The sequence below is a fragment of the Triticum urartu genome, chromosome 5 (assembly GCF_003073215.2).
Source record: "Triticum urartu cultivar G1812 chromosome 5, Tu2.1, whole genome shotgun sequence".
Classification (NCBI taxonomy): Eukaryota; Viridiplantae; Streptophyta; class Magnoliopsida; order Poales; family Poaceae; genus Triticum; species Triticum urartu.
Genome location: NC_053026.1, coordinates 301,653,354 through 301,678,393, shown reverse-complemented (window position 1 = coordinate 301,678,393; position 25,040 = coordinate 301,653,354). Strand labels below are relative to the sequence as shown.

At 47.4% G+C, this 25,040-nt stretch overlaps 1 protein-coding gene across 1 annotated transcript; it reads left to right on the top strand.

Moving 5' to 3' along the window:
- The first annotated feature begins 9,508 nt into the window (after positions 1–9,508).
- On the top strand, positions 9,509–13,261 carry LOC125508702 (F-box/LRR-repeat protein 3). Its single transcript, XM_048673479.1, has 7 exons — positions 9,509–10,288; positions 10,861–10,989; positions 11,248–11,352; positions 11,432–11,825; positions 11,939–12,363; positions 12,456–12,707; positions 12,874–13,261. Exons 1-7 carry the CDS (start codon positions 9,605–9,607, stop codon positions 12,931–12,933), a joined length of 2,049 nt encoding a protein of 682 aa, XP_048529436.1. The 5' UTR covers positions 9,509–9,604; the 3' UTR covers positions 12,934–13,261.
- Positions 13,262–25,040: the final 11,779 nt, after the last annotated feature.

The window sequence follows — 25,040 nt, the reverse complement described above, 5'->3', positions numbered from 1 at the left end:
GCATCATGTTTTCCTATTGTTATTCATTGTGTTCTGGACTGTTATTTCACTTTATGATGCAATTCTTATGCCTTTTTCTCTCTTATTTTGCAAGTTTGACATGAAGAGGGAGATTGTCGGCAACTCGAATTCTGGACCGGAAAGGGCCACAACAGAGATGGCTACTCCGCACAAACCCAAATGACCTGAAAATTAACAGAGATTTTTTTGGAATATATAAATAATATTGGAGGAAGAAATACCAGGAGGGGACCCACCAAGAAGCGACAAGCCTGGGGGCGTGCCCTACCCCCTGGGAACACCCCCCCGAGCTTGTGGGCCCCCCTGGCAGGCCTTCGGTGCCAATCTTCTGCTATATGAAGCCATTTGCCCTAGAAAAAAGAATAAGAAAAAGAGACTTTCAGGACTAAGCGCCGCTGGGGAAACTTTTGCCCTCTGACGGAGCGATTCCGCCGGAAAACTTTCCTTTGGGAGGGGAAATTGAAGCGATCAACATCGCCAACGATCCTCTCATCGTGGGAGGACCAATCTTCATCAACATCTTCACCAGCACCATCTCATCTCAAACCCTATTTCATCTCTTGTATTCAATCTTTGTCCCAAAACCTTAGACTGGTACATGTGGGTTGCTAGTAGTGTTGATTACATCTTGTAGTTGATGTTAGTTGGTTTATTTGGTGGAAGATTAAATGTTTAGATCCTCAAGCAAATTCAATACCCCTCTGATCTTGAACATGAATATGATTTGTGAGTAGTACTTTTGTTCTTGAGGACATGGGAGAAGTCTTGTCATAAGTAATCATGTGACGTTGGTATTCGTTTGATATTTTGATGATATGTATGTTGCTGCTTCCTTTAGTGGTGTCATGTGAACGTCGGCTACATGACATTTCACCATACTTGGGCCTAAGGGAAGGCATTGTGGAGTAATAAGTAGATGATGGGTTGCTAGAGTGACAGAAGCTTAAACCCTAGTTTATGCGTTATTCCGTAAGGGGCTGATTTGGATCCACATGTTTCATGCTATGATTAGATTTATATTAATTCTTCTTTCATAGTTGTAGATGCTTGCGAGAGGGGGTAATCATAAGTGGGTTGCCTATTCAAGTAATAACATCACCCAAGCACCGATCCACCCACATATCAAATTATCAAAGTAGCGATGCGAATCAACTAAACATGATGAACATGACTAGACAACAATTCCCATGTGCCCTCGGGAATTGTTTGCTTATTATAAGATAACGTACATGCTTGTCCTTTGCTATAAAAAATATTGAGCCACCTTGCTGCACCTTTGTTACTATTTCTACTTGTTACTTGTTACGAATTATCTTGCTATAAAACTATCTATCACTGTTACTTCCCACACTTGCAGAGAATACCTTGCTGAAAACCGCTTGTCATTTCCTTCAGTTGCTCGTTGGGTTTGATACTCTTACTTATCGAAAGGACTATGATTGATCTCCTATACTTATGGGTCATCAAGACTCTTATCTGGCGTCATTGCCGGGGAGTGAAGCGCCTTTGGTAAGTGGAACTTGGTAAGGAAACATTTATATTACGTGCTGAAATTTTCTGTGACTTGTCACTATGGAAAATAATCCTTTGAGTGGTTTGTTCGGGGTATCTTCACCTCGACAAATAGCATTAAGAGTAGCCCTTCCACCCACTGAACCTACTGAAAATATTTATTAAGAGATTCCTTCGGGTATGTTAGAAAAATTGCTAGCTAATCCTTATGCAGGAGATGGAACAGACGAACAGTACATCGTGATATGCACTTAATCTATGCAGAAGAACTTTATCGATTGTTTAAGCTGGCAGGTTTATCCGAGGATGGGGTTAAGAAGAAGGTTTTCCAATTGTCTTTGGAGGGAAGGCATTGACATGGTATAGGCTATTGGATGATATTGGTGTTGGGGAACGTAGTATTTCAAAAAAAATCCCTACGATCACGCAACATCTATCTAGGAGATTCATAGCAACGAGAGTGAAGAGTGTGTCCACGTACCCTCGTAGACCGAAAGCGGAAGCGTTTAGTAACGCGTTTGATGTAGTTGAACGTCTTCGTGATCCAATCGATTCTAGCACCGAACGTACGGCACCTCCGTGTTCAGCACACGTTCAGCATGATGACGTCCCTCGAGCTCTTGTTCCAGTTGAGGACGAGGGAGAGTTTCGTCAGCACGACAACGTGTTGATGGTGATGATGAAGTTACCGGTGCAGGGCTCCGCCTAAGCACTACAACGATATGACCGAGGTGTGTAACTATGGAGGGGGGCACCGCACACGGCTAAGAGAAGACTTGGTGTGTCTTTGGGGTGCCCCCTTCCCACATATATAAAGGGGGGAGGAGAGGTGGCCGGCCCAAGGGGGTGCGCCAGGTGTGGGGAGGCCTACTAGGACTCCCTAGTCCAAGTAGGATTCCCCTCTCCTTTTACCTTTTTCGAAATAACAAAGAGGAAAAGAGAGGAGGAGTAGGAGAGGGAAAGGGGGGCGCCGCCCCCACCCCTTGTCCAATTGGGATTAGCAAGGGGGGTCACCTCCCTGGCTGACCCTCTCTCCTCCACTAAGGCCCATGTGTGGCCCATTAACTTCCGGGGGGGTCCGGTAACCCCCGGTACTCCGAAACTTATCTGATACTTCCTGAAACCATTCCGGTGTCCGAAGATAACCTTCCAATATATGAATCTTCACCTCTCACCATTTCAAGACTCCTCGTCATGTCCATGATCTCATCCGGGACAACGAACAAACTTCGGTCATCAAATCACATAACTCATAATACAAATCGTCATCGAACGTTAAGCGTGCGGACCCTATGGGTTAGAGAACTATGTAGACATGACCGAGACACATCTCCGGTCAATAACCAATAGCAGAACCTGGATGCTCATATTGGCTCCTACATATTCTGTGAAGATCTTTATCGGTCAAACCGCATAACAACATATGTTGTTCCCTTTGTCATCACTATGTTACTTACCCGAGATTCGATCGTCGGTATCATCATACCTAGTTCAATCTCGTTACCGGCAAGTCTCTTTACTCGTTCTGTAATGCATCTTCCCGCAACTAACTCATTAGTCACATTGCTTGCAAGGCTCATAGTGATGTGCATTACCGAGAGGGCCCAGAGATACCTCTCCGATACACGGAGTGACAAATCCTAATCTCGATCTATGCCAACTCAACAAACACCATCGGAGACACCTGTAGAGCATCTTTATAATCACCCAATTACGTTGTGACGTTTGATAGCATACAAGGTGTTCTTCCGGTATTCGGGAGTTGCATAATCTCATAGTCAGAGGAACATGTATAAGTCATGAAGAAAGCAATAGCAATAAAACTAAACAATCATTATGCTAAGCTAATAGATGGGTCTTATCCATCACATCATTCTCTAATGATGTGATCCCGTTCATCAAATGACAACACATATCTATGGTCAGGAAACTTAACCATCTTTGATTAACGAGCTAGTCTAGTAAAGGCATACTAGGGACACTCTGCTTGTCTTTGTATTCACACATGTACTAAGTTTCCGATTAATACAATTCTTGCATGAATAATAACCATTTATCATGATATAAGGAAATATAAATAACAACTTTATTATTTCCTCTAGGGCATATTTCCTTCAATTGGAACATGAGAATGGAACCGATTGAAATTGGAGTTTCACTATAAGTTCTATCATATGCATTTGGTTCATTATGATCAGAATTATATATATATTTTTTGGCCTCGTGAAGGAGAAATTATCACTCAAGCTTGGGGGAGGCTTAAGTCCATGATGCACACATGCCCCAATCATGAGCTCTCAAGAAAAAATATTATTCAAAACTTTTATGCTCGGCTTTCTCATAATGATCGATCCATACTCGATACTTCTTCTGTTGGCTCCTTTATGAAGAAAACTATTGAATTCAAATGGTATCTTTTGGAAAGAATTAAACGCAACTCTAAAGATTGAGAATTCAACAAAGGTAATGAGTGAGGTGTAAAACTTGAGTTTGATTGTGTTGAATCTTTTATGGAAACAAATGCTTTTCATAAGTTTAGTACTAAATATGGACTTGACTCAGAGATAGTAGCTTCCTTTTGTGAATCATTTGCTTCGTCTAGACCCGGAAGGTTGTAGTTGATGATGGGCTCCGTCTAGACCTGACAGGCCCTACGCAGGGCGCGCTCGCGTCGTGTGTCGGCCATGTCAATATCGAGGCTGAAGGCAGGAAACCAAGGCCCCTACCTGGCGCGCCAAATGTCGGTGGATTGATTTCTGCTACAGGAAATCCTCCAAAACCCTTGTTCGAACTCTGGGCCGTGGTTCGTGACCTAGCACTAGACGGTGAGCTTGGCGTGGCTACAGTAAGCGAGGCACGACGGAGGGACGCAAGACACGACAGGGACACAACGAGCTACCCAGTTTCGAGCCACCGTGAGGTGTAAAACCCTATTCCTGCTTCGTGGGATTGCTTGTGGAGACGGTGCTCTTGGAGCTACAAGGTGAATCTCGGGGGGCAATTGCGCGATCCCCTTCTATGGTGGCAGCACTGCCCCTTTTATAGTTGCCTTGGTCCTCTTCCCTCGAGAACATTTGCGGGATGGGTTGCCACACAATGGCAATTCAAAGTGGGACGGACGCTCAGCCTTAGCCTGAAAAAAGTTGTCTTCTCCTGTTAAAGACGCTATTCTGACGCGCGGGTTGGCCTAGCGATGATGCATGTCCTAGTGCGCCGTGTCTTCCCAATCTTCTTGCACCGAAGTGGTAACCTTTGGAGCTCGCTCTATGGGGAGGCAGGCGCCGTTGCTCCCTTATCACCAAAGAGGAAATCTACTCTGGCAGCGCCTGCTGGCACGGTCTTCGCTGGCATCATCTGGCGCGACGCGTCACCCACGTGTTGGGCACATGGCCGCGCGACCGACGTCGTGCGGCCTCCCGCGCGAAGGGCCTTGCGGGGGGTCGCCTCTCGAGAGGGGGGGCTCATGAGGCCGCTTGATGTTGTCCTCGGTAGTCTCGCCTCGTGGCGAGGGTCCTCACGAGGCATGGTCCTCATGAGGTGGCTTGCTTCGCGGCGCCCACGGCTGGGCCGCCTCTCAAGGTCTTCTTTAGGTGTCGCTTCCTAAGCCGTAGGCAGTGGGCCCGTGGCACCCTGGTTTTCACTGGGCCGACAGAGATGCCCTTTTTTGTAGACTGGTCCCATTCCATGAATGTCAACATATTCCCTCCGTCCGGTGAAGAGTGTATATTTGGCTTTAAAATTTGACCACAAAAGAATGTACTTTTATATTACCAATGCACTTTAAAGCAGAAAAACATGTTTCTCTCTCATCACGCGATAATCAAGATCGATAACATTCTACACATCGTCTTCTTAATTTCTACACGCACTTATCTCATTGGGGTTGGGTAATTAAAGAAAAGAGATGACGGCTTGAACCTTTTCAATGCAATGTTTTACTCCACTTTGTAATTTACCTTAAAAAAATTTATATATACACTTTTCACGGGAGGAAGGGAGTAATTTTTGTTCTTTCAAATCTCTTTGGGAGATCTTGAAAACAGTCCTTATCCGCACCCATGGACATGGCGTGGACGTGAGGGTGCCACTGCCGGATGGGGACAACAGACGGGTGGGCCCGCTGATGCGTCGGCAGGTAGGTACCGGAGGCGGAGGCAGGGACAGCCAGGCGGAGCCGCAGATGGAGCCTTCCCAGGAAAGGGCCGGGCTGGGAGGGAGGCTATCAAGCAACCTTCCAAACGGAAAAGGAGGCGAGATGGGATGAGATCAGATCAGATCAGCTCGGCTCGGCTGTTCCCCATCATCATATCTTATCGTTTCTTCTGGGAGAGTGCTTATCAGGGCCAGGTGTGTACTGAGGACGTAGGGGTAGTACAGAACGGAACGGGTCCTTTTTGGTACGGCGGTCGCCACACGCGCACTCCACCGTCATCACCCGCCCGGGCATCAGCTGGTGGAGGGGCATCTTTCTTCTTTATTATGTATATACTTGCTTTTCTATTTTCTACTCGTACGAAAGGAAATCTAAGCCGGCCAGCCATGCATCATGCATGTGACCGCGACCACCCCAATAATTTCCAACAGGAACTACAGTGAGTGCATTCAGTAGTTTCTCTCTCAAATTAGGTCTGCAAGAACTTTTTGGGTTATACTACTAATTATTTTTTAGAAACACACAGCCTATCATTATTATTTTACCTAAATGATAGGTGCCACACGTCAGGTATGTGGCACTTATGTCCTGACGTTTTTATGGCAATTCCAGTCACATAAGGATGACACGTTCCAGTGACACACGACACGTTTTTATTAACAATGAACTGAAGCACAAACGTTGCGATGTTTTGCCAAAGTTTCCCCCTCACGTAACTAAACTTGTCATAACAAACATTTGAAGTTGCTATGTGTTCGTATCTGAGGTTTGACATTTTATTAGGGTTCAATTTTTATAGAGGTGAGTGTATATGTATATGCATAAGTGTCTACATTTATACCGTGTTAAAAAAAGTGAATTTTATTTTTAACCCCTAGTTTTTGTGGACCGAAAAATAAAAGAAATCCACTCTAAAAAATAAAGGAAATTATTGATCACAGTAGACAGAATTTAGGTATGGGTGCATTTTTTTGAGTCGAATTTAGGTAGGAGCACATAGAAACGCCACTTTTGCAGATGCTCGAGCTAGTGGGTGATCGATAGCTTATTGTTCCCGTTACATGCTTTTCTGACTTTTGCGCGCACGGAAGTGGAGCCATCAAGGCTGGTCTTGCCCTCGAATCGACACATACCTAACATGTAATTATTGACCTGCTAGCCACGGAAATAAAATTATGCCTGTCGTATTTTTTCTGCTAGTAACCAGCATGGGTGTTCTGGAATTTTGTTCCCATGCCTCACACTGATGAGGCGTCTTGGAAGAACGGTCGTGCTGTAAAAGATGTGTTCATCTTTTTGCATCTTTCACCTTACACGATCTCGAATTTGGATTTAAAAGTCTAAACAGATGTGCAGTGGCCTTGAGCCCTTTGCAGTGCTCCAAGGTATACGAATGCTAAAAATGACACATAAACAAAAAATAATGTGACAGAGCAATTAAAGAGGAGAAAGAGGAAAACGATGCTAAACAAGTGAATCTATGCAAAATGGCTACCGACCAATGGATGAAGAAGTTTAAGTATTAAACAATTAAATAAGAGAAGCTTAGCTATAAGGCTAGTCAGGCTGGTCATAGTGGGGAGTAACTTAGACTAGTGTCATATGCATGACACTAATCTAAGTTACTACCTCCATAGTGCAAAGTAACATAATAGTAGTGTTATAGATGAGTTTATTTATTACTCCCTCCGTCCCATAATATAGTGTCAAAATCGCTCTTATATTATGGGAGGAGGGAGTAGCTTGTAGACTCATCCTTTCTCGGGAAGCGCTATGTTACAGTAACATATTATGTTACTCTAAATACCTCTCTCCTCATTAACTACATGTCATATAGGCAAAAAAAATTTGGAGTGCGCTATGTTACTACCTAAGTTACTCCCACTATGACTAGCCTCATAGTGGGAGTAACTTAGCTAGTAACATAGCGCACTCTACCTAAGTTACTTCCACTATGACTAGCCTCATAGTGGGAGTAACTTAGCTAGTAACATAGCGCACTCCAAGAAATTTTTGCTTATATGGCAAGTATTTAATATGAGGTGTCAACATAATATGTTACTGTAAGACTAGCCACAATGGAGAGTAACATACACTAGTAACATACACGTATTCCTAGGCTATATTACTATCTTCATAGTGGGTAGTAACATAAGTGCGGTAACATGCATAGCTTCATTTATTAGGTTATAGACTCATATTGCATTGGGACATGTGATGTTACAGTAACTAGCTAAGTTACTACTACTATCTCTCTCCTCATTAACTCATTGCCACATAAGCAAATTTGCTGAGGTGGACTCGATGTTACTGCTGAAGTTACTCCCATTGTGGCTAGTCTAACATAGCGCTTCCGAAGACAAGATGAGTCTACAAGTTAATGAATGAAGCCATCTATGACACTACTATTATGTTATTTTGCATTATAAAAATAGTAACTTAGACTAGTGTCATATGCATGACACTAGTCTAAGTTACTCCCCACTATGACCAGCCTAAAAACTAAGCACTTATGTATTGAAAAGATTAATTGCTAATTTTTTAATGCAGTTAACACCTCACCTAGCACTAATGCATTGGAAGATACAAATTCATGTCGTTTGAGAAAGCATTTCTTGAATTTCTATATTTCAGGTGTCAGTGCTATAACAGTAACAATCACAATAATCATAAGGGCATATCCAACGCCATGTCATAGATTGAGCACACTAAACGTCTGAAATGTGTTTGGGCGCGTCCAATCTTATACCTTAAATGTCCATCTCTATTACTTGAAAAATAGCTCGCTTCTATTTGTTAATGAGGGCTTCCCAGTATACAAGCTTGCTTCCATAAAACACACATACATACTTACATGCTTCATGCGCCTTTCGACAAAATACACAGCTTGCTTCCGCTAAAACACACATACACCTACATGCCTCATGCGGTTTCTGCTAAAATACACAGCTTACTTCCGCTAAAACACACACACCTACATGCTTCATGCGCCTTCCGACAAAATACACAGCTTGCTTCCGCTAAAAAACACACACACACCTACATGCTTCACGCGGCTTCTGCTATATAAATCATGCATTAATGCCGCACCATATTTGGTGATAAGAAAACGTGAGAACACCTTGGTTCAGACGTTGTGATTTGCTGGACGCAGTCGGTGATGCCGTAACACCTACTTCCTTTGTTTTAAAATAGATGACTCAACTTACGGAGGAAGTATTTTTTTTATATTTTATAAAAGACATAATCTATGCGGTGATAACCGGAGTGCTTCTCTGCCTTGGAAGCAACTCCACGCAGTCCCCCAGTGCGTGCCGTCCCCGGGTAGTACGGGACCAGTCAAATGAAAAAAATCCCCCTCCCCATTTCTCACCACCGCCCGTCCTCACCCTCCATCAACACACACCGGACCCACACGTCACCATGACTATCCAAGACGCGGGTAAGGGCCGAAGCAGGTGCGCGTAGCGGTGGCGCATCGTACCCGTCCGGCTGTACGATCCGTTCCGTTCCGTTCCGTCCCTCCCCCACATCGTACCCTCCCCGCTCTCCCTCTCCTCTCACCTCGCTTTCCCCGCCATCTTTTCCGTTATTCCACCCCTGCCCCCGCCTGTACCTCCTCCGTACCGTCCTTTCCCCGCCGCGCAATGACCATGCCGCCCCCGGTCGTCGCCCGCGCCGTACTCCGCTCCCCTTCCAGCACGCGGGGCAAAATGGGAAACGCGGTGCGGCGTCTCAAGGGAGCCGTGATAAGGCGACGCAGGGGCAGTCTCGACATTTCCAGCATTCCTTGCTTTTTCCCTCTCCCTCCTCCTTCTTGATTGTTGCGTGCGAGTAGGCCGTGGCCAGCCATTGCTACTCCTCCCTCCGTTCTCGGTGTCCCGGCGAACAACCAACTGCCAGCCCGCCTTGCCCGCCATGGCCATGGCGACCCACGGCCACATTGCCAAGCGCCGACGCGTCTGCCCTGCTGCGGTTGCGGTCCCGGCCGCGCCGATCGACTCGCTGGCCGACGAGCTCCTCTTCTTGGTCCTGGACCGGGTGGCGGCCGCCGATCCGCGCGCGCTCAAGTCCTTCGCGCTCGCCTCCCGCGCCTGCCACGCCGCCGAGTCGCGCCACCGCCGCGTGCTCCGCCCGTACCGCGCCGACCTCCTCAGCGCCGCGCTCGCCCGCTACCCCACCGCCGCCCGCCTCGACCTCACCCTCTGCCCGCGCGTGCCCGCCGCGGCCCTCGCCGCCCTCTCCTCTGCGCCCGTGCCTTCCCTCCGCGCCGTCGACCTCTCCCGCTCCCGCGGCTTCGGGGCGCCCGGCCTCGCCGCGCTCCTCGCCGCCTGCCCCGGCCTCGCGGACCTCGACCTCTCCAATGGGGTCGACCTCGGGGACGCGGCGGCCGCGGAGCTGGCGCGGGCGCGGGGCCTGCAGAGGTTCTGCCTTTCGCGCTGCAAGCCCATGACGGACATGGGACTCGGCTGCATCGCCGTCGGCTGCCCGGACCTGCGGGACCTCACGCTCAACTGGTGCCTCGGGATCACGGATTTGGGGGTCCAGCTCCTCGCCCTCAAGTGCAAGAAACTCAGGACCCTGAATCTATCCTACACCATGGTGAGCCATGCTTCTTCTTGATCTCTCTCCATCACGTCCTGTTCCATTTCTTGGATGAAGGGAGTTGTGGCTTGGGGTTCCCCGTTCATGCGTTTCTTGATTCCAGAAACACTTTAATTAATGGAAAAAAGAGAGTTGATTTTGGTGCTTTTTTGGAAAGTTTAGATTTACATGTCTCTCACGTGAATTTCTCCTTACGGTCTGGCAGTTTTCCCTTTCGATCTTTGTAGGAGATACTAGCACAACGGTTTGATGTTTTTAGCAACTCTGTTTATATTTCCTTTTGCAAGAAATGCTCATGGAATTGGACTATCGCAGTGAAAATTACTTTTCTTGAATTTTTTTTCGAGCAGCTGTTTTTTAAAAATATCTGCAAGGACTATGCATTGTACATTTCATGATCATTACCTCACTCTTGTGAGGATGGGAACCAGTAGTACATTTTATTGCTTAATTAATTTCGGTCAAAGAAAATACCTTTTGAGGATGGGAATGGCTACTTTCTTCTGAGGTGCCAAATAGACAAACACACTAATTTTGTTGGACTAACAAATACTTATCTTTCATTGCAGATCTCCAAAGACTGCCTTCCAGCCATCATGAAGCTACCCAATCTTGAGGTGTTGGCACTGGTGGGATGTGTTGGAATAGATGATGATGCCCTTAGTGGTCTTGAGAATGAATGCAGCAAATCACTACGGGTAATCATCAAACTAGACCATTTTGTTTCATGTGTTAGTGTTGTGTGTGTCATGTCACCTTCATTTGATCACTATTAGGCTCAACTCTTTGTGTAGGTTTATATTGTTGATGTCGCTAGGATTTTAATATAGCATGTTTGGCACGTCTATACATGTCGATGTGAAACAAGTAGTTACATTAGAACATGTGTAGGCGCTCAACAAAGTTTACCAGTATCGTGGCCAATAAACTTGAAAATAACACTTCTACTCTTGCAGGTGCTCGATCTGTCAACCTGTCGAAATGTCACTCATACGGGAGTTTCATCAGTTGTGAAGGCAGTGCCAAATCTCTTGGAGTTGAATCTGTCGTACTGCTGTAATGTAAGTATCTAACTGTAGTAGCATCATCTGGGCATAACTTGACCTTCTCTAGTTTGTCTTACATTCTTCTTTTTGGCAGGTTACTCCATCTATGGGAAAATGCTTCCAAATGCTTCCTAAGTTGCAGACCCTGAAATTGGAAGGCTGCAAGTTCATGGCTGATGGACTAAAATACATTGGAATTTCTTGCGTCTCTTTAAGAGAGTTGAGCCTGAGCAAGTGTTCAGGAGTGACAGATACTGATCTTTCTTTTGTTGTGTCAAGACTAAAGAATTTGCTGAAGCTGGACATTACTTGCAATCGCAATATCACTGATGTTTCGTTAGCTACCATCACTAGCTCATGCCCTTCCCTCGTCTCTCTAAGAATGGAGTCCTGTAGCCATTTTTCTAGTGAAGGGCTCCGACTGATTGGGAAGCGATGTTGCCATTTGGAAGAGTTGGACATCACCGACAGTGATTTGGACGATGAAGGTTTGTACTGAAATTCAAATATCTAATTATTTTTGGTAAATGGATGCCGAATTAACTGTTTCTCGCAACAATGACAACAAAAAATTAACGGTGATGAGATCTTTCCTTTGCAGGTTTGAAAGCTCTGTCTGGATGCAGAAAACTATCAAGCTTAAAAATTGGAATATGCATGAGGATAAGTGATGAAGGCCTTATCCACATTGGGAAGTCTTGTCCAGAACTCCGAGATATTGATTTGTATAGGTCTGGGGGTATTAGTGATGAGGGGGTTACTCAAATTGCTCAAGGTTGCCCAATGTTAGAGTCTATCAACCTGTCCTACTGTACAGAAATAACAGATGTTTCGTTGGTGTCGCTCTCAAAATGCGCAAAGCTGAACACACTGGAGATCCGTGGTTGCCCCAGTGTTTCATCTGCTGGGCTCTCAGAAATAGCAATCGGATGCAGGCTACTTGCCAAGCTTGATGTCAAGAAATGCTTTGCGATCAATGATGTGGGGATGCTTTTTCTTTCCCAGTTCTCTCATAGCCTCCGTCAGGTATGATCCTTTGCTGTTTGTTTGTTTTTTGAGAAAAGAACTTGTCATACCGTGTCCATAATTGTGTCATTAACATTGCTACATCATGACAGATAAACTTGTCATACTGTTCAGTCACCGACATTGGACTTCTGTCCCTCTCTAGCATATGTGGGCTTCAGAACATGACGATTGTACACTTGGCGGGTATTACACCTAATGGCTTGATGGCTGCTCTTATGGTCTCTGGTGGTTTGACAAGGGTGAAGCTTCACGCAGCGTTCAGATCTATGATGCCTCCCCATATGCTCAAAGTCGTTGAGGCTCGCGGCTGTGCTTTCCAGTGGATTGATAAACCATTCAAGGTATTCTACTTGCCCCCTTACAAGCCTAGGTATAGAAGATTTGAAGTTGAATTATTATTTGTATTAACACTTCTCATCTGTCTTTTATGATGTATTCTGTAGATATACCAACTGAACTGCAGCTTTGACAGCATAATGTCTAATAGTAAGCGTGTGGTCTTTGCAGGTCGAGCAAGAGCGATGCGACATATGGCAACAACAGTCTCGAGATGTGCTTGTACGATGAGATTATGAGAAATGCTTGTTATCGTCGTCTTGACTGTCAGCCTTACATGAACATGATGGTGTAGAACGAGGCTTTGCACCAAGGTGGAGCGGAGTTGTGTACAGAACAGACGTCATCGGAACAATGTTGTATATGTATGTTTCGTTCAGTGGACTGGGAGGTTCTTTTGTTGTGCCGTATCCTGTATATAGAGAAGCAGGAGATAGATGAAATCATAGAGAAAATTACTGGAGGTCGACCTGTACTTTACTGATCAACATGAGAGTGTGCACAGTTCGATTACCTGTCCAATGTGTTCTTATTTGGAACGAGGTGTTTGGCCTGTGTTTTTTCTGGTGTCCAATTCTCAAATCATGAATGGTTCTGGTATACTGCATGATACAACTAGAAGCAAAAGGAAGTTGCTTTTGCTGACCTAAGGTTAATTGTTCTTTCTTCTTTTCCATATAGATAGAGCTGCGACGTTTGTTGCGCCGCTGCTGTCCTGCCACGCCACATGTCCCCAATCTGATCTAGGAAAGTTCGCATCCACTTAGGCCATCTTTGGTTCATAGGGTAGAAAAATCATAGAAATAAAAGTCATAGGAATGAGATGACATATATTTCAAATCCTATGAATAGAAATAGAAAAAGAAATGTCATTTAATTCACATCATATGATTCTTTTCATTGAGTCTAGGCTAATATTTAGTTTTTTATAAAATGTAGAGAATAGGAAGAATTCCGCCGTAGGAATAGGATTATATTCCTATAAACAAACGGGCTTTGAAGAAATTTTTTTTATAGAAATCCTATCCTAAACCTTTTCCTAGGATTTCTTTGTTTTTTCCTGCGCTATCAGACATTCTCTCAAATTCTATAGGGTACTATAGGACATGACATCATGTTCCTGTATTTTTTTTATTTTTCATTTTTGAGAATCCCGCGAATCAAAGAGCCCACCGATCGCCATTTACCAAAACGAATACCATTGAATACCTGCATCCTAGGGGCAACTTCAACGTAGTTTATCAAAACGGATACTACCAAATATCTATATGCATGTTTGACTCTGTTCATGAGAACGGATAACTTCAAATATCTATGGCACGTCTGCATAAGAATAGAGACGGATGCCATCCAATAAGAGTCATCAAATCTTCACCTATGTTCCGGCCTCCTCCATTTCACATGTATATCTAAATCAATACAAATTCAAGCATACGTTTAATAGTTGCAAATATATGAAATCACAATCATAAAAGTACCGGATGTTTAATAAGTTTTTCAATCGACCGATTCCAGAAGTTGCTAATCCAGTTGTCCACACAAAGACCTTCGTCTTTGGCTCCCAGGCCGCCTGTTCGTGGCAAAGACCTCACTCTTCGGATGGTCCGACCTCCTCTGTTTGTACGAAGCGCTTCAATAAGCTTGCATGGTAGGCTTGGACTGCCGCATCGGGACCCAAGTCTGACGTCTTCATGAACAAAATTTTAGAGTCCTCTGAAGCAGCATTGATCTCAAGCTTCTTCTCTTGTAGCTTGAGCTTCTTTTCTTACATGTCCATGAGAATGCCAAACCTCTCCGCCTTCTTTCCCTTCTTCACCTTATTGCACGCGACACTAGCCTCCTCCTCCTTCGTCATGAAGCCTCGAACTTCTCTGTCATCTTGGCCACGACCCCTTCTCGCTTCTACTTCACCTCCTCCCACTTCCACTCCCGGTCCCTAATCACCTTCTTGGCCGGAGGCCCATCTTGTGTTGGCATGGTTGGATCACCACCTTCATCTACATTGAGCATGGCCAGATTAGAAATCGAATCCTAGGCATCACACATCATGTCCCATGCCAATGTCACCTTCAGGGCCCAACTTGGGTACACCTGCCAGAGTCCTCTTTGGGGTGCTTCACGCTGTCAATAAGAATGAGAATGTTGAGGAAGTCAATCCATAGGTTCGTGTTCACACTCTACTCTAATTCGTCCGATCTAGGACTCTCGAATGCCACAACTTTCTCTAAGACGAATTGGTAATAGCGATGAGCCAGTTGTTTGACCCACTCAAGTTCAACCAACAAATGCATATAGATGAAGTGCTTCTTCTCCATCTTTGTGTATAGTATGCACACATGTATGGGCTAGCTAATGAAGACATGAAGGAAATATGCCCTAGAGGCAATAATAAAGTTGTTATTTATATTTCCTTATATCATGATAAATGTTTATTATTCATGCTAGAATTGTATTAGCTAGAAACTTAGTATATGTGTGGATACATAGACAAACAGAGTGTCCCTAGTATGACTCTACTTGACTAGCTCGTTAATCAAAGATGGTTAAGTTTCTTAGCCATAGACATGTGTTGTCATTTGATGAAGGGATCACATCATTAGAGAATGATGTGATGGACAAGACCCATCCTTTAGCTTAGCATAATGATCGTTTAATTTTTCTGCTATTGCTTTCTTCATGACTTATACATATTCCTCAGACTATGAGATTATGCAACTCCCGAATACCGGAGGAACACCTTGTGTGCTATCAAACGTCACAATGTAACTGGGTGATTATAAAGATGCTCTACAGGTGTCTCCAATGGTGTTTGTTGAGTTGGCATAGATCGAGATTAGGATTTGTCACTCCGTGTATCAGAGAGGTATCTCTGGGCCCTCTCGGTAATGCACATCACTATGAGCCTTGCAAGCAATGTGACTAATGAGTTAGTCACGGGATGATGCATTACGGAATGAGTAAAGAGACTTGTCAGTGACGAGATTGAACTAGGTATGATAATACCGACGATCGAATCTCGGGCAAGTAACATACCGATGACAAAGGGAACAACATATGTTGTTATGCGGTTTGACCGAATATGTAGGAGCCAATATGACCATCCAGGTTTCGCTATTGGTTATTGACAGGAGATATGTCTCGATCATGTCTACATAGTTCTCGAACCCGTAGGGTTCGCACGCTTAACGTTCGATGACGATTTGTATTATGAGTTTCGTGTTTTGATGAACCGAAGTTTGTTCGGAGTCCCGGATGAGACCACGTACATGATGAGGAGTCTCGAAATGGTCGAGACATAAAGATTCATATATTGGAAGGCTACATTCGGACACCAGAATAGTTCGGGTCGTTTCGGATAAGTTTCAGAGTACCCGGGGTTACCGGAACCCCCCCGGGTTAGTGGAGAAGAGAGAGGGCCGGCCAGAGGTGGCGCCCCCCTTGCCCAGTCCGAATTGGACAAGTGGAGGGGGGCGCCCCCTCCTTCCTTCTCTTCTCTTCCTCCTTCCCTTCTTCTCCTACTTGGACTAGTAAAGGGGGGGACCGAATCCTACTTGGACCAGGAGTCCAAGTAGGACTTCCCCCATGGCGCGCCCCCCTTGGGCCGGCCACCCCTCCACCCCCCTTTATATACATGGGAGGCGGCACCCCAAAGGCACACCAAGTCTTCTCTTAGCCGTGTGCGGTGCCCCCCTTCATAGTTACACACCTCGGTCATACCGTTGTAGTGCTTAGGCGAAGCCCTGCGCCGGTAACTTCATCATCACCGTCATCATGCCATCGTGCTGACGAAACTCTCCCTCGTCCTCAACTGGATCAAGAGATCGAGGGATGCCATCGAGTTGGACGTGTGCTGAACGTGGAGGTGCCGTACGTTCGGTACTTGGAACGGTTGGATCGCGAAGACGTTCGACTATATCAATAGCGTTACTAAACGCTTCCGCTTTCGGTCTACGAAGGTACATGGACACACTCTCCCCGCTCATTGATATGCTTCTCCTAGATAGATCTTGCGTGATCGTAGGATTTCCCCAACAATGGCATCAGAGCCAGGTCTATGCGTAGATGTTATATGCACGAGTAGAACACAATGAGTTGTGGCGATGAGGGAGTCCTGGATTAGGGGGTCTCCGGACAGCCGGATTATATCCTTTGGCCGGACTGTTGGACTATGAAGATACAAGATTGAAGACTTTGTCCCGTGTCCGGATGGGACTCTCCTTGGCGTGGAAGACAAGCTAGGAAATACGGATATGTAGATCTCCTCCCTTGTAACCGACCTTGTGTAAACCCTAGCCCCTCCGGTGTCTATATAAACCGGAGGGTTTAGTCCGTAGGACAAGATACAATCATACCATATGTCGTGGTTCTGACTCTGACAGTGATGTAGGGGGGTATGTATGGAGAGGCTAGATCTTAGCTATGGAGGAGTTGTAAACACACGAGGATTACGAGTTCAGGCCCTTCTCGGAGGAAGTAACAGCCCTACGTCTCGGTGCCCGGAGGCGGTCGACTGAATTATGTTTGTATGAATAACAGGGGTGCGAACCCTTGATACTGAGGAGGGGGTGGCTTATATAGAGTTCGCCAGGCCCCTCCAGCCCTCAGTAATGCAGGGTTTAAAGTACATTAAGACTGGGGGTTACTGGTAACGCCCCTAATAAAGTGCTATGATGACCATAAAAGCTACTTAATGACCGACCATTTGCGTGCAGGGTGACTTTAGATCTCCTGGCAGTCGAGTGGTTGGATCTTGGTCGAGTGATTGCTTCGTGGTCGAGTGTCTTGAATCCGTCGAGTGGGATACCTCCAAGTCGATTGAAAGGTGACTTCTTCTAGGGATGTCCTTGGGTAGGGTACTTAGGACAGGTCCATGCCCCTACCCTAGGTACATAGCTTCATCATTAGCCTCCGAATGGATTGAGGTCCGAGTGGGGAAGGAGTTGGGGATCTTTCCGACTGGTTCTTCATGTTATATGAACGTCTTGTTTTGGATCAATTGTCACGGATGACGTCGTCAACTTCTTTCAGTCGCCTTGATCCATTCTTGGCCTCTTGTCGAGTGAATTTCTTTACTTGTGAAGTTCCGAGTGACGGTGTGAAAGGGATCTTCTGTTTGACGAGTTGTTCTGCGGCCCGCGGATTTTGCGGGATTTGAATTTCGGGAAGCGCGCGGGACGGGGGTGGCCGCAGTAACCGGATGGGATAGGACGGAAGCTCCTCGATCCCCGCGCCACCTTTTTCGCCACGTACCGCGCGCGCCTGTTGCGGGATTTGACGGGATTGCCTGGGCCTACCAGTCAGCCACTCGGAAGCGACCTCTTATAAGCTGCCGGCTCGGGACCCCCGAACAGTGCGCCTTCACTTTTCCCCCTTCCTTCACAAGACCCTCCGCCACCTCCGCTCTCACCTTGGTGCCATAGGTCTGTTCGAGCTTCGCCGGCGACGATGGTGAAGGAGAAGGCGTCGGCTCTGGAGCGCGTGAAGAAGGCGGCGGTGCAGGGGAAGGGGAAGAAGTCCGCTCGGGGCGGATCTTCCTCGAGGACTGCTCTGCCCAAGGATTGGATCCAGGGCAACTGGATGCCGTCGGCGATTCGGCAGGATGATCTCGATGATCTGGTCGAGGGGGGATTCATTCCCCACGAATCTGCGCGTCTCCCGGGGAAAGAAGTCGAACCCCAGCCTCTTGATGGTGAGTGCGTCCTCCTCACCACCCATATTGATCGCGGATTCTCTCTGTCTCCTCATCCTTTTTTCCGGAGCTTCTTGAACTTCTTCGGAGCGCAGCTCCATCACTTTACTCCCAATTCTATTGTGTATCTTGCTGCTTTCGTTTCCTTGTGTGAAAACTTCTTGGGTTGCCGCCCCCACTGGGGACTCTTCAAGCACATCTTCACTTGCCGCTCTCAGTCGGTCAAGAAGGCCAAGTCGAGTGACGAACGGACGCAGGTGATCCAGCTGTGCGGGGGCCTGGCGATCCAGATGAGGGGAAAAAGTTCCTTTCCGTCTATCACTTTTCCCGAGTCAGTCCGTGGGTGGCAGTCGACTTGTTTTTACTGTAAAGACCAGGTGACCCCAGGACAGTCGACTGGGCTTCCCCCTTTTTCTCTGAATCGAGCACAAAAACCTGCCTCTCTGAAAGTGACGCCGGAGGAAAAGGCGCAAGTCAAGGTGCTGGTCGGTCGAGTGGTTTAGCTTGTCCGCGAGGGTGTGACTGGCATGGACTTGTTGGAAGTCTTCCTTCGGAGGCGCATCCAACCGCTTCAGGCTCGTGACCACCCGATGTGGCTGTACTCGGGTCTCGAAGACACCACTCGGATTCACCCAGAGGAGGTCACCGATGAGATGTTGGAAGGGTGGCTGTCGAGTATCACATGGAACAAGGACAACCCCCGAGGAGCCAGGAGGATTCCTCCACTCGACCAAACATACGAAGTGGACAAGGTCTGACCTTGCGTTTCCGACTGTGATCTTGCTTTCTTTATTTGTTCTCTTTGGATCAGTCGATTGACTTTTGTCTTGTTTGCTGTCCTCTAGGCCATTGCTGAGATGTACTCGACACCCAATGGAGCACAGGAGCAGGCCGAGGAAGGAGAGGCGAGCGGAGGCGAAAGTGGAGACGAGAGAGAAGAGTGGGAATCTGACGGCGAAGGAGAGGGGGATGACGACGACTCCAGTGAAGAGGAGGATGAAGAAGTCGAACCTCCCCGCTCGGAACGGTGATCCAAGCTTACACACGACCCTGTGCGGGAACGTGGTAAGGCGACTGTCCCTGTTGGGCAGTCATCGAAGCGCCCTCGGACCTCATCTCCAGCGCCGACAGAAAAAGCTCCCAAGCACCCACGCGTGACGCCGTCCAAGCCGCCCAAGGTTCTGCCCAAGATGAAGATGACTGTCCCCACCATTTCTGGGTAATAGTAGAATTTGTTTTCCTTTGTTGAACATGATGGACTCTTGGTCGACTCATTGAATAAGCTGACTGACTTTCGAAATTTGCAGTGCTGCCACCTTGGAGATCTCCGCCAAGGACGATGATCAAGAGATGGAAGACGCTGTTACCTCCAACCCCGGTACGATTACTGATGCTCTGCTTTTAGTCGACTGACGATTTCTTATAATTCCGGTCGATTGGATTTTTCTTGTAGCTCCTCCTCATATCATTGACCTCCCTGATGATGACGACGAAGCGCCGCTGAGGGGGCGAAGGAACAGGAGGGCGCCGGCTGGCAAGACCCCACAAAGCACTCCGGCGCCTAAGGCCATAGTCCGGGAGGGTGGTGATACCACTCGGGCTTCTGTGACCTTCGCTGAACCTCTGACGAGTGTCCGGCCTTCGACGTCGACTGCAAATCCGCCTTCGCTTTTTGCCACACACCACGTCCCTGAGGACCAAGTGGGTGCCGCTAAAGAGGCTATACGCCAGGCGGGGATCATGATGGAGCAAGTGAAGGTGGTTCGGGAAGCCAGCCAAGCAGCTTATGACGCGAGTTCAGCTCTTCAGAGCAACGTCCAGGTCAGTCGATTCACCGCTTGTTCTGTTAGGGTATGCTATCTGAAGAATCTCTTTTCCGAAGATCTTTATATCTGTACACCCACTGGGTGTGTCTATTAATATTTTTGACGAGTGGGGGCACGCTGAGTGCACCCACTGGGTGTAGTCCCCGAGACTACGGTGGACTGCTGGCAGTCGAATGTAGTCTTTATATTGTGTTGCTTTAGTTGAACTTCTTCACTCGGTCTGGTCAGGCCATGTCGAATGGAACTGTACACGGTCGACTGCGGGCAGTCGATTTTTTTGGTCGAACCAGTGGGGGCACGCTGAGTGCACCCACTGGGTGTAGTCCCCGAGACTACCGTCGAATGTTTTTGATTCGGCTGTAGTCTTAGAAACGCCATCATTGTCTCTTGGTTACTCGGAAGCAACTTATCTTGGATGTCTGTCGACTGATTTTTTGCAGAAATCCTGCGAACTTGTGGCTCTCTACACTGAGTTGGAGAACAAACAGATCCAGCTGAACCTTGACTTGAAGCTTGCTCAGGAGAACTTGCAGAAGGCGAGGGACGAAGCAAAAGGTATGGCTGGTGAGCTTTTGTCGACTGTCCTTTCTTTCTGGCCGTCTTCGATGTTGATCTCACTTGCTGTTTCGCAGACAAAATGGAGGAGGCTCTGAAGAAGAAGGATCAAGACCTTGCCGAAGCGCAGAAGGAGGCCCTGAACAAAATGAAGCTTGCTGAAGAAAAACTGGCTTCAGTTGGTACTCTTGAAAAGGAAAACTCCAGGCTGAAAACTGCTCTCGACGCGGCTAATCGAGAGGTCAGCCGTCTGAAGAATGGCAATATAGCTCTGAATGACAAGGCAAGTGAACTGGCGGGGAAGAGGAACGATCTGGAGGCTTATCTCGGTGGACTCGCCAAGAAGCTGTTCGTCATGCTCGAGGGTAATTACTCCGGCCCGACTGACTTGCAGTTACCAAACCTGCGTAGAGCCACTGACTTATCCTTGAATTGTGTTTACAGAATTCTGCCAGAACTTCGAAGAGGAGACCAGTCGAGTGGAGACAGACTTGGACCCCATCAATTCTCCAGTGAAGGACGACGCTGCTATGAACATGCTCCGACTGGAATCTCGTGTTGCCGGCGTTGTTGACTATCTTGCTCGGTTGAAGGTTGCGATGTTGTGGATCGACACGTCGCTCTGTCCTAGGACAACGCTTTAGAATGACCTCGAGTCCCTGATGACTCGACTGAATGAAGTCCCAGGTCGAGTGGAGGAATGGAAGAAATCTTCTGCTAGATGTGGCGCTGACGTCGCTCTGTCTCTGGTCCGCGTCCACTGCAAGGAGGCGCGAGAAGAAAAGTTGGCCGCCATCCAAGTTGCCAATACCAGGAAGCACAACTTTCAAGACTTCATGGAGACTTTCATTGCTGCTGCCACTCACATTGCAGAAGGGATCGACTTGGACGAGTTCGTCGTCCCTTCCAGTCCTCCGCCTGAGGAATAAAAACTTTTATGCTTCACTTTAAATTTGCCTCGGAATGCCGAGTGGATTTTGTAACCGTTAAACTCTGTCGAGCTGGAGGCTCGAGTACTTTGATCTACGGTCTAGGACCTTTGGATCTTATCTGAACTTGATTTATCGTTGAATATCTTCATGAATTATCTGTCGAGTGGAACTTGTTCTTCACTCGAAATAACTTTGTATTTGTGGTGCAGCTCCGAAGGAGAAGGTAGCAGTCGATTTGCACCTCGTCGTCCTTGCGGATTGGGATGTGTTCCGTACTTAGGCGAGCACTGGGCTACAGCTAAGCCCCCGAGTGGAAGGTCTGCTCTCCACTCGGTAGGATTTTAAAAACTTAGGCGAGTACTGGACTGCAGCTAAGCCCCCGAGTGGGTGGTCTGCTCTCCACTCGGTAGGATTTTTTCAAACTTAGGCGAGTACTGGACTGCAGCTAAGCCCCCGAGTGGGAGGTCTGCTCTCCACTTGGTAGGATTTTTTCAAACTTAGGCGAGTACTGGACTGCAGCTAAGCCCCCGAGTGGGAGGTCCGCTCTCCACTCGGTAGGATTTTTTCAAACTTAGGCGAGTACTGGACTGCAACTAAGCCTCCGAGTGGGAGGTCTTCTCTCCACTCGGTAGGATTTTTAAACACTTAAGCGAGCACTGGGCTGCAGCTAAGCCTTTGAGTGGGAGTCTGGCTCACCACTCGGTAGGATTTTTAAATACTTAGGCGAGTACTGGGCTGCAGCTAAGCCTCCGAGTGGGAGGTTTGCTCTCCACTCGGTAGGATTTTTAAACACTCAGGCGAGCACTGGGCTGCAGCTAAGCCTCCGAGTGGGAGTCTGGCTTACCACTCGGTAGGATTTTTAAATACTTAGGCGAGCACTGGGCTGCAGCTAAGCCTCCGAGTGGGAGTCTGGCTCACCACTCGGTAGGATTTTTAAATACTTAGGCGAGCACTGGGCTGCAGCTAAGCCTCCGAGTGGGAGGTTTGCTCTCCACTCGGTAGGATTTTTAAACACTTAGGCGAGCACTGGGCTGCAGCTAAGCCTCTGAGTGGGAGTCTGGCTCACCACTCGGTAGGATTTTTAAATACTTGGGCGAGTACTGGGCTGCAGCTAAGCCTCCGAGTGGGAGGTTTTCTCTCCACTCGATAGGATTTTTAAACACTTAGGCGAGTACTGGACTGCAACTAAGCCCCCAAGTGGGAGGGTCGCTCACCACTCGGTAGGGTTTTCAAATACTTAGGCGAGTACTGGACTGCAGCTAAGCCCCCGAGTAGGAGGGTCGCTCACCACTCGGTAGGATTTTCAATTACTTAGGCGAGTACTGGACTGCAGCTAAGCCCCCGAGTGGGAGGGTCGCTCACCACTCGGTAGGATTTTTAAACACTTAGGCGAGCACTGGGCTGCAGCTAAGCCTCCGAGTGGGAGTATGGCTCAGCACTCGGTAGGATTTTTAAACACTTAGGCGAGCACTGAGCCGCAGCTAAACCTCCGAGTGGGAGTCTGGCTCGCCACTCGGTAGGATTTTTAAACACTTAGGCGAGCACTGGGCTGCAGCTAAGCCTCAGAGTGGGAGTCTTGCTCACCACTCGGTAGGATTTTTAAACACTTAGGCGAGCACTGGGCTGCAGCTAAGCCTCCGAGTGGGAATCTGGCTCACCACTCGGTAGGATTTTTTTTACAAACTTAGGCGAAACGGATACGCAGCTAAGACACCCACTGGGGGATTTCACACGCAAACAAAAGTGACAACAATTATAGGAAAAATTGTAACACTGTTGTCTTTGATAAATAGACTACAGAAGTTTTTCTTATTACATCTCATCCGAGTGAGAATTCAAGTGTAAAAGGGGCGGAGCAGTTCTGCATTCCAAGCTCGTGGCTCATCGATCTGGCGATCGACATTGTAAAGGTGATACGCTCCATTGTGGAGGACTCTGGTGACGATGAAGGGACCTTCCCAAGTAGGAGCGAGCTTGTGTGGTTTCTGTTGATCCACTCGGAGGACCAAATCTCCTTCTTGGAAGGCTCGACTCTTCACATTTCTGGCATGGAATCGACGCAAGTCTTGCTGATAAATGGTCGATCGGATCATAGCCATTTCTCTTTCTTCTTCCAGGAGGTCGACTGCGTCTTGCCAGGCTTGTTCTGCTTCATCTTCGGTATAAAGCTCGACTCGGGGTGCATTGTGAAGTAGATCACTCGGCAGGACTGCTTCCGCTCCGTAAACCAGAAAGAACGGAGTTCTTCCAATCGACCGATTCGGGGTGGTCCTCAATCCCCACAGAACTGACGGAAGCTCGTCGACCCAAGCGCCTGCTGCGTGCTTGAGATCACGCATCAGCCAAGGCTTTAGTCCTTTGAGAATCAGACCATTTGCCCTTTCTTCTTGTCCATTCGACTGGGGGTGGGCGACCGATGCGTAGTTGACTCGTGTGCCTTGAGAGGCGCAAAAAGCTCTGAACTTGTCTAAATCAAAGTTTGACCCATTGGCGATGATGATGCTATGCGGGACTCCATATCTGAATGTTAACTCCCTGACGAAACTGATAGTAGTGCAAGCATCAAGATTCTTGATAGGCTTAGCTTCAATCCATTTGGTAAACTTGTCGACTGCCACGAGCACATGTGTGAAACCGCTCCTGCCTGTTCTCAATGGGCCAACCATGTCCAGTCCCCAAACAGCGAAGGGCCAGATGAGTGGAATGGTCTTCAGGGCTGATGCAGGCTTGTGCGACATGTTGGAGTAGAACTGGCACCCTTCACACTTGTCGACTATCTCTTTTACCATTTCATTCGCTCTTGGACAGTAAAATCCCGCTCGGTATGCTTTAGCCACAATGGTCCGAGAGGACGCATGATGACCACAGGTCCCCGAGTGGATATCATCAAGGATTATCTGACCTTCTTCTGGTGTTATACACTTCTGACCGACTCCAGTCGCGCTTTCTCTATACAACTGTCCCTTTATGACTGTAAAGGCCTTGGATCGACGGACGATCTGTCGAGCCTCTTCTTCGTCCTCCGGGAGTTCCTTTCTCAGGATATACGCGATGTATGGTATCGTCCAGTCGGGGGTGATTGCCAAAACTTCCATGATTAGGTCGACCACTGCCGAAATTTCAACTTCAGTCGGATCTGTGGCACTCTTTGGCTGCGGGGCTTCATCTGTAAAAGGATCTTCTTGGACTGATGGCGAGTGGATGTGTTCCAAAAACACATTGCTGGGCATGGCTTCTCTCTTGGAGCCTATCTTTGCCAAATCATCAGCCGCTTGATTTTTCAGTCGGGGGATGTGATGAAGCTCTAACCCCTCGAATTTCTTCTCTAACTTTCTC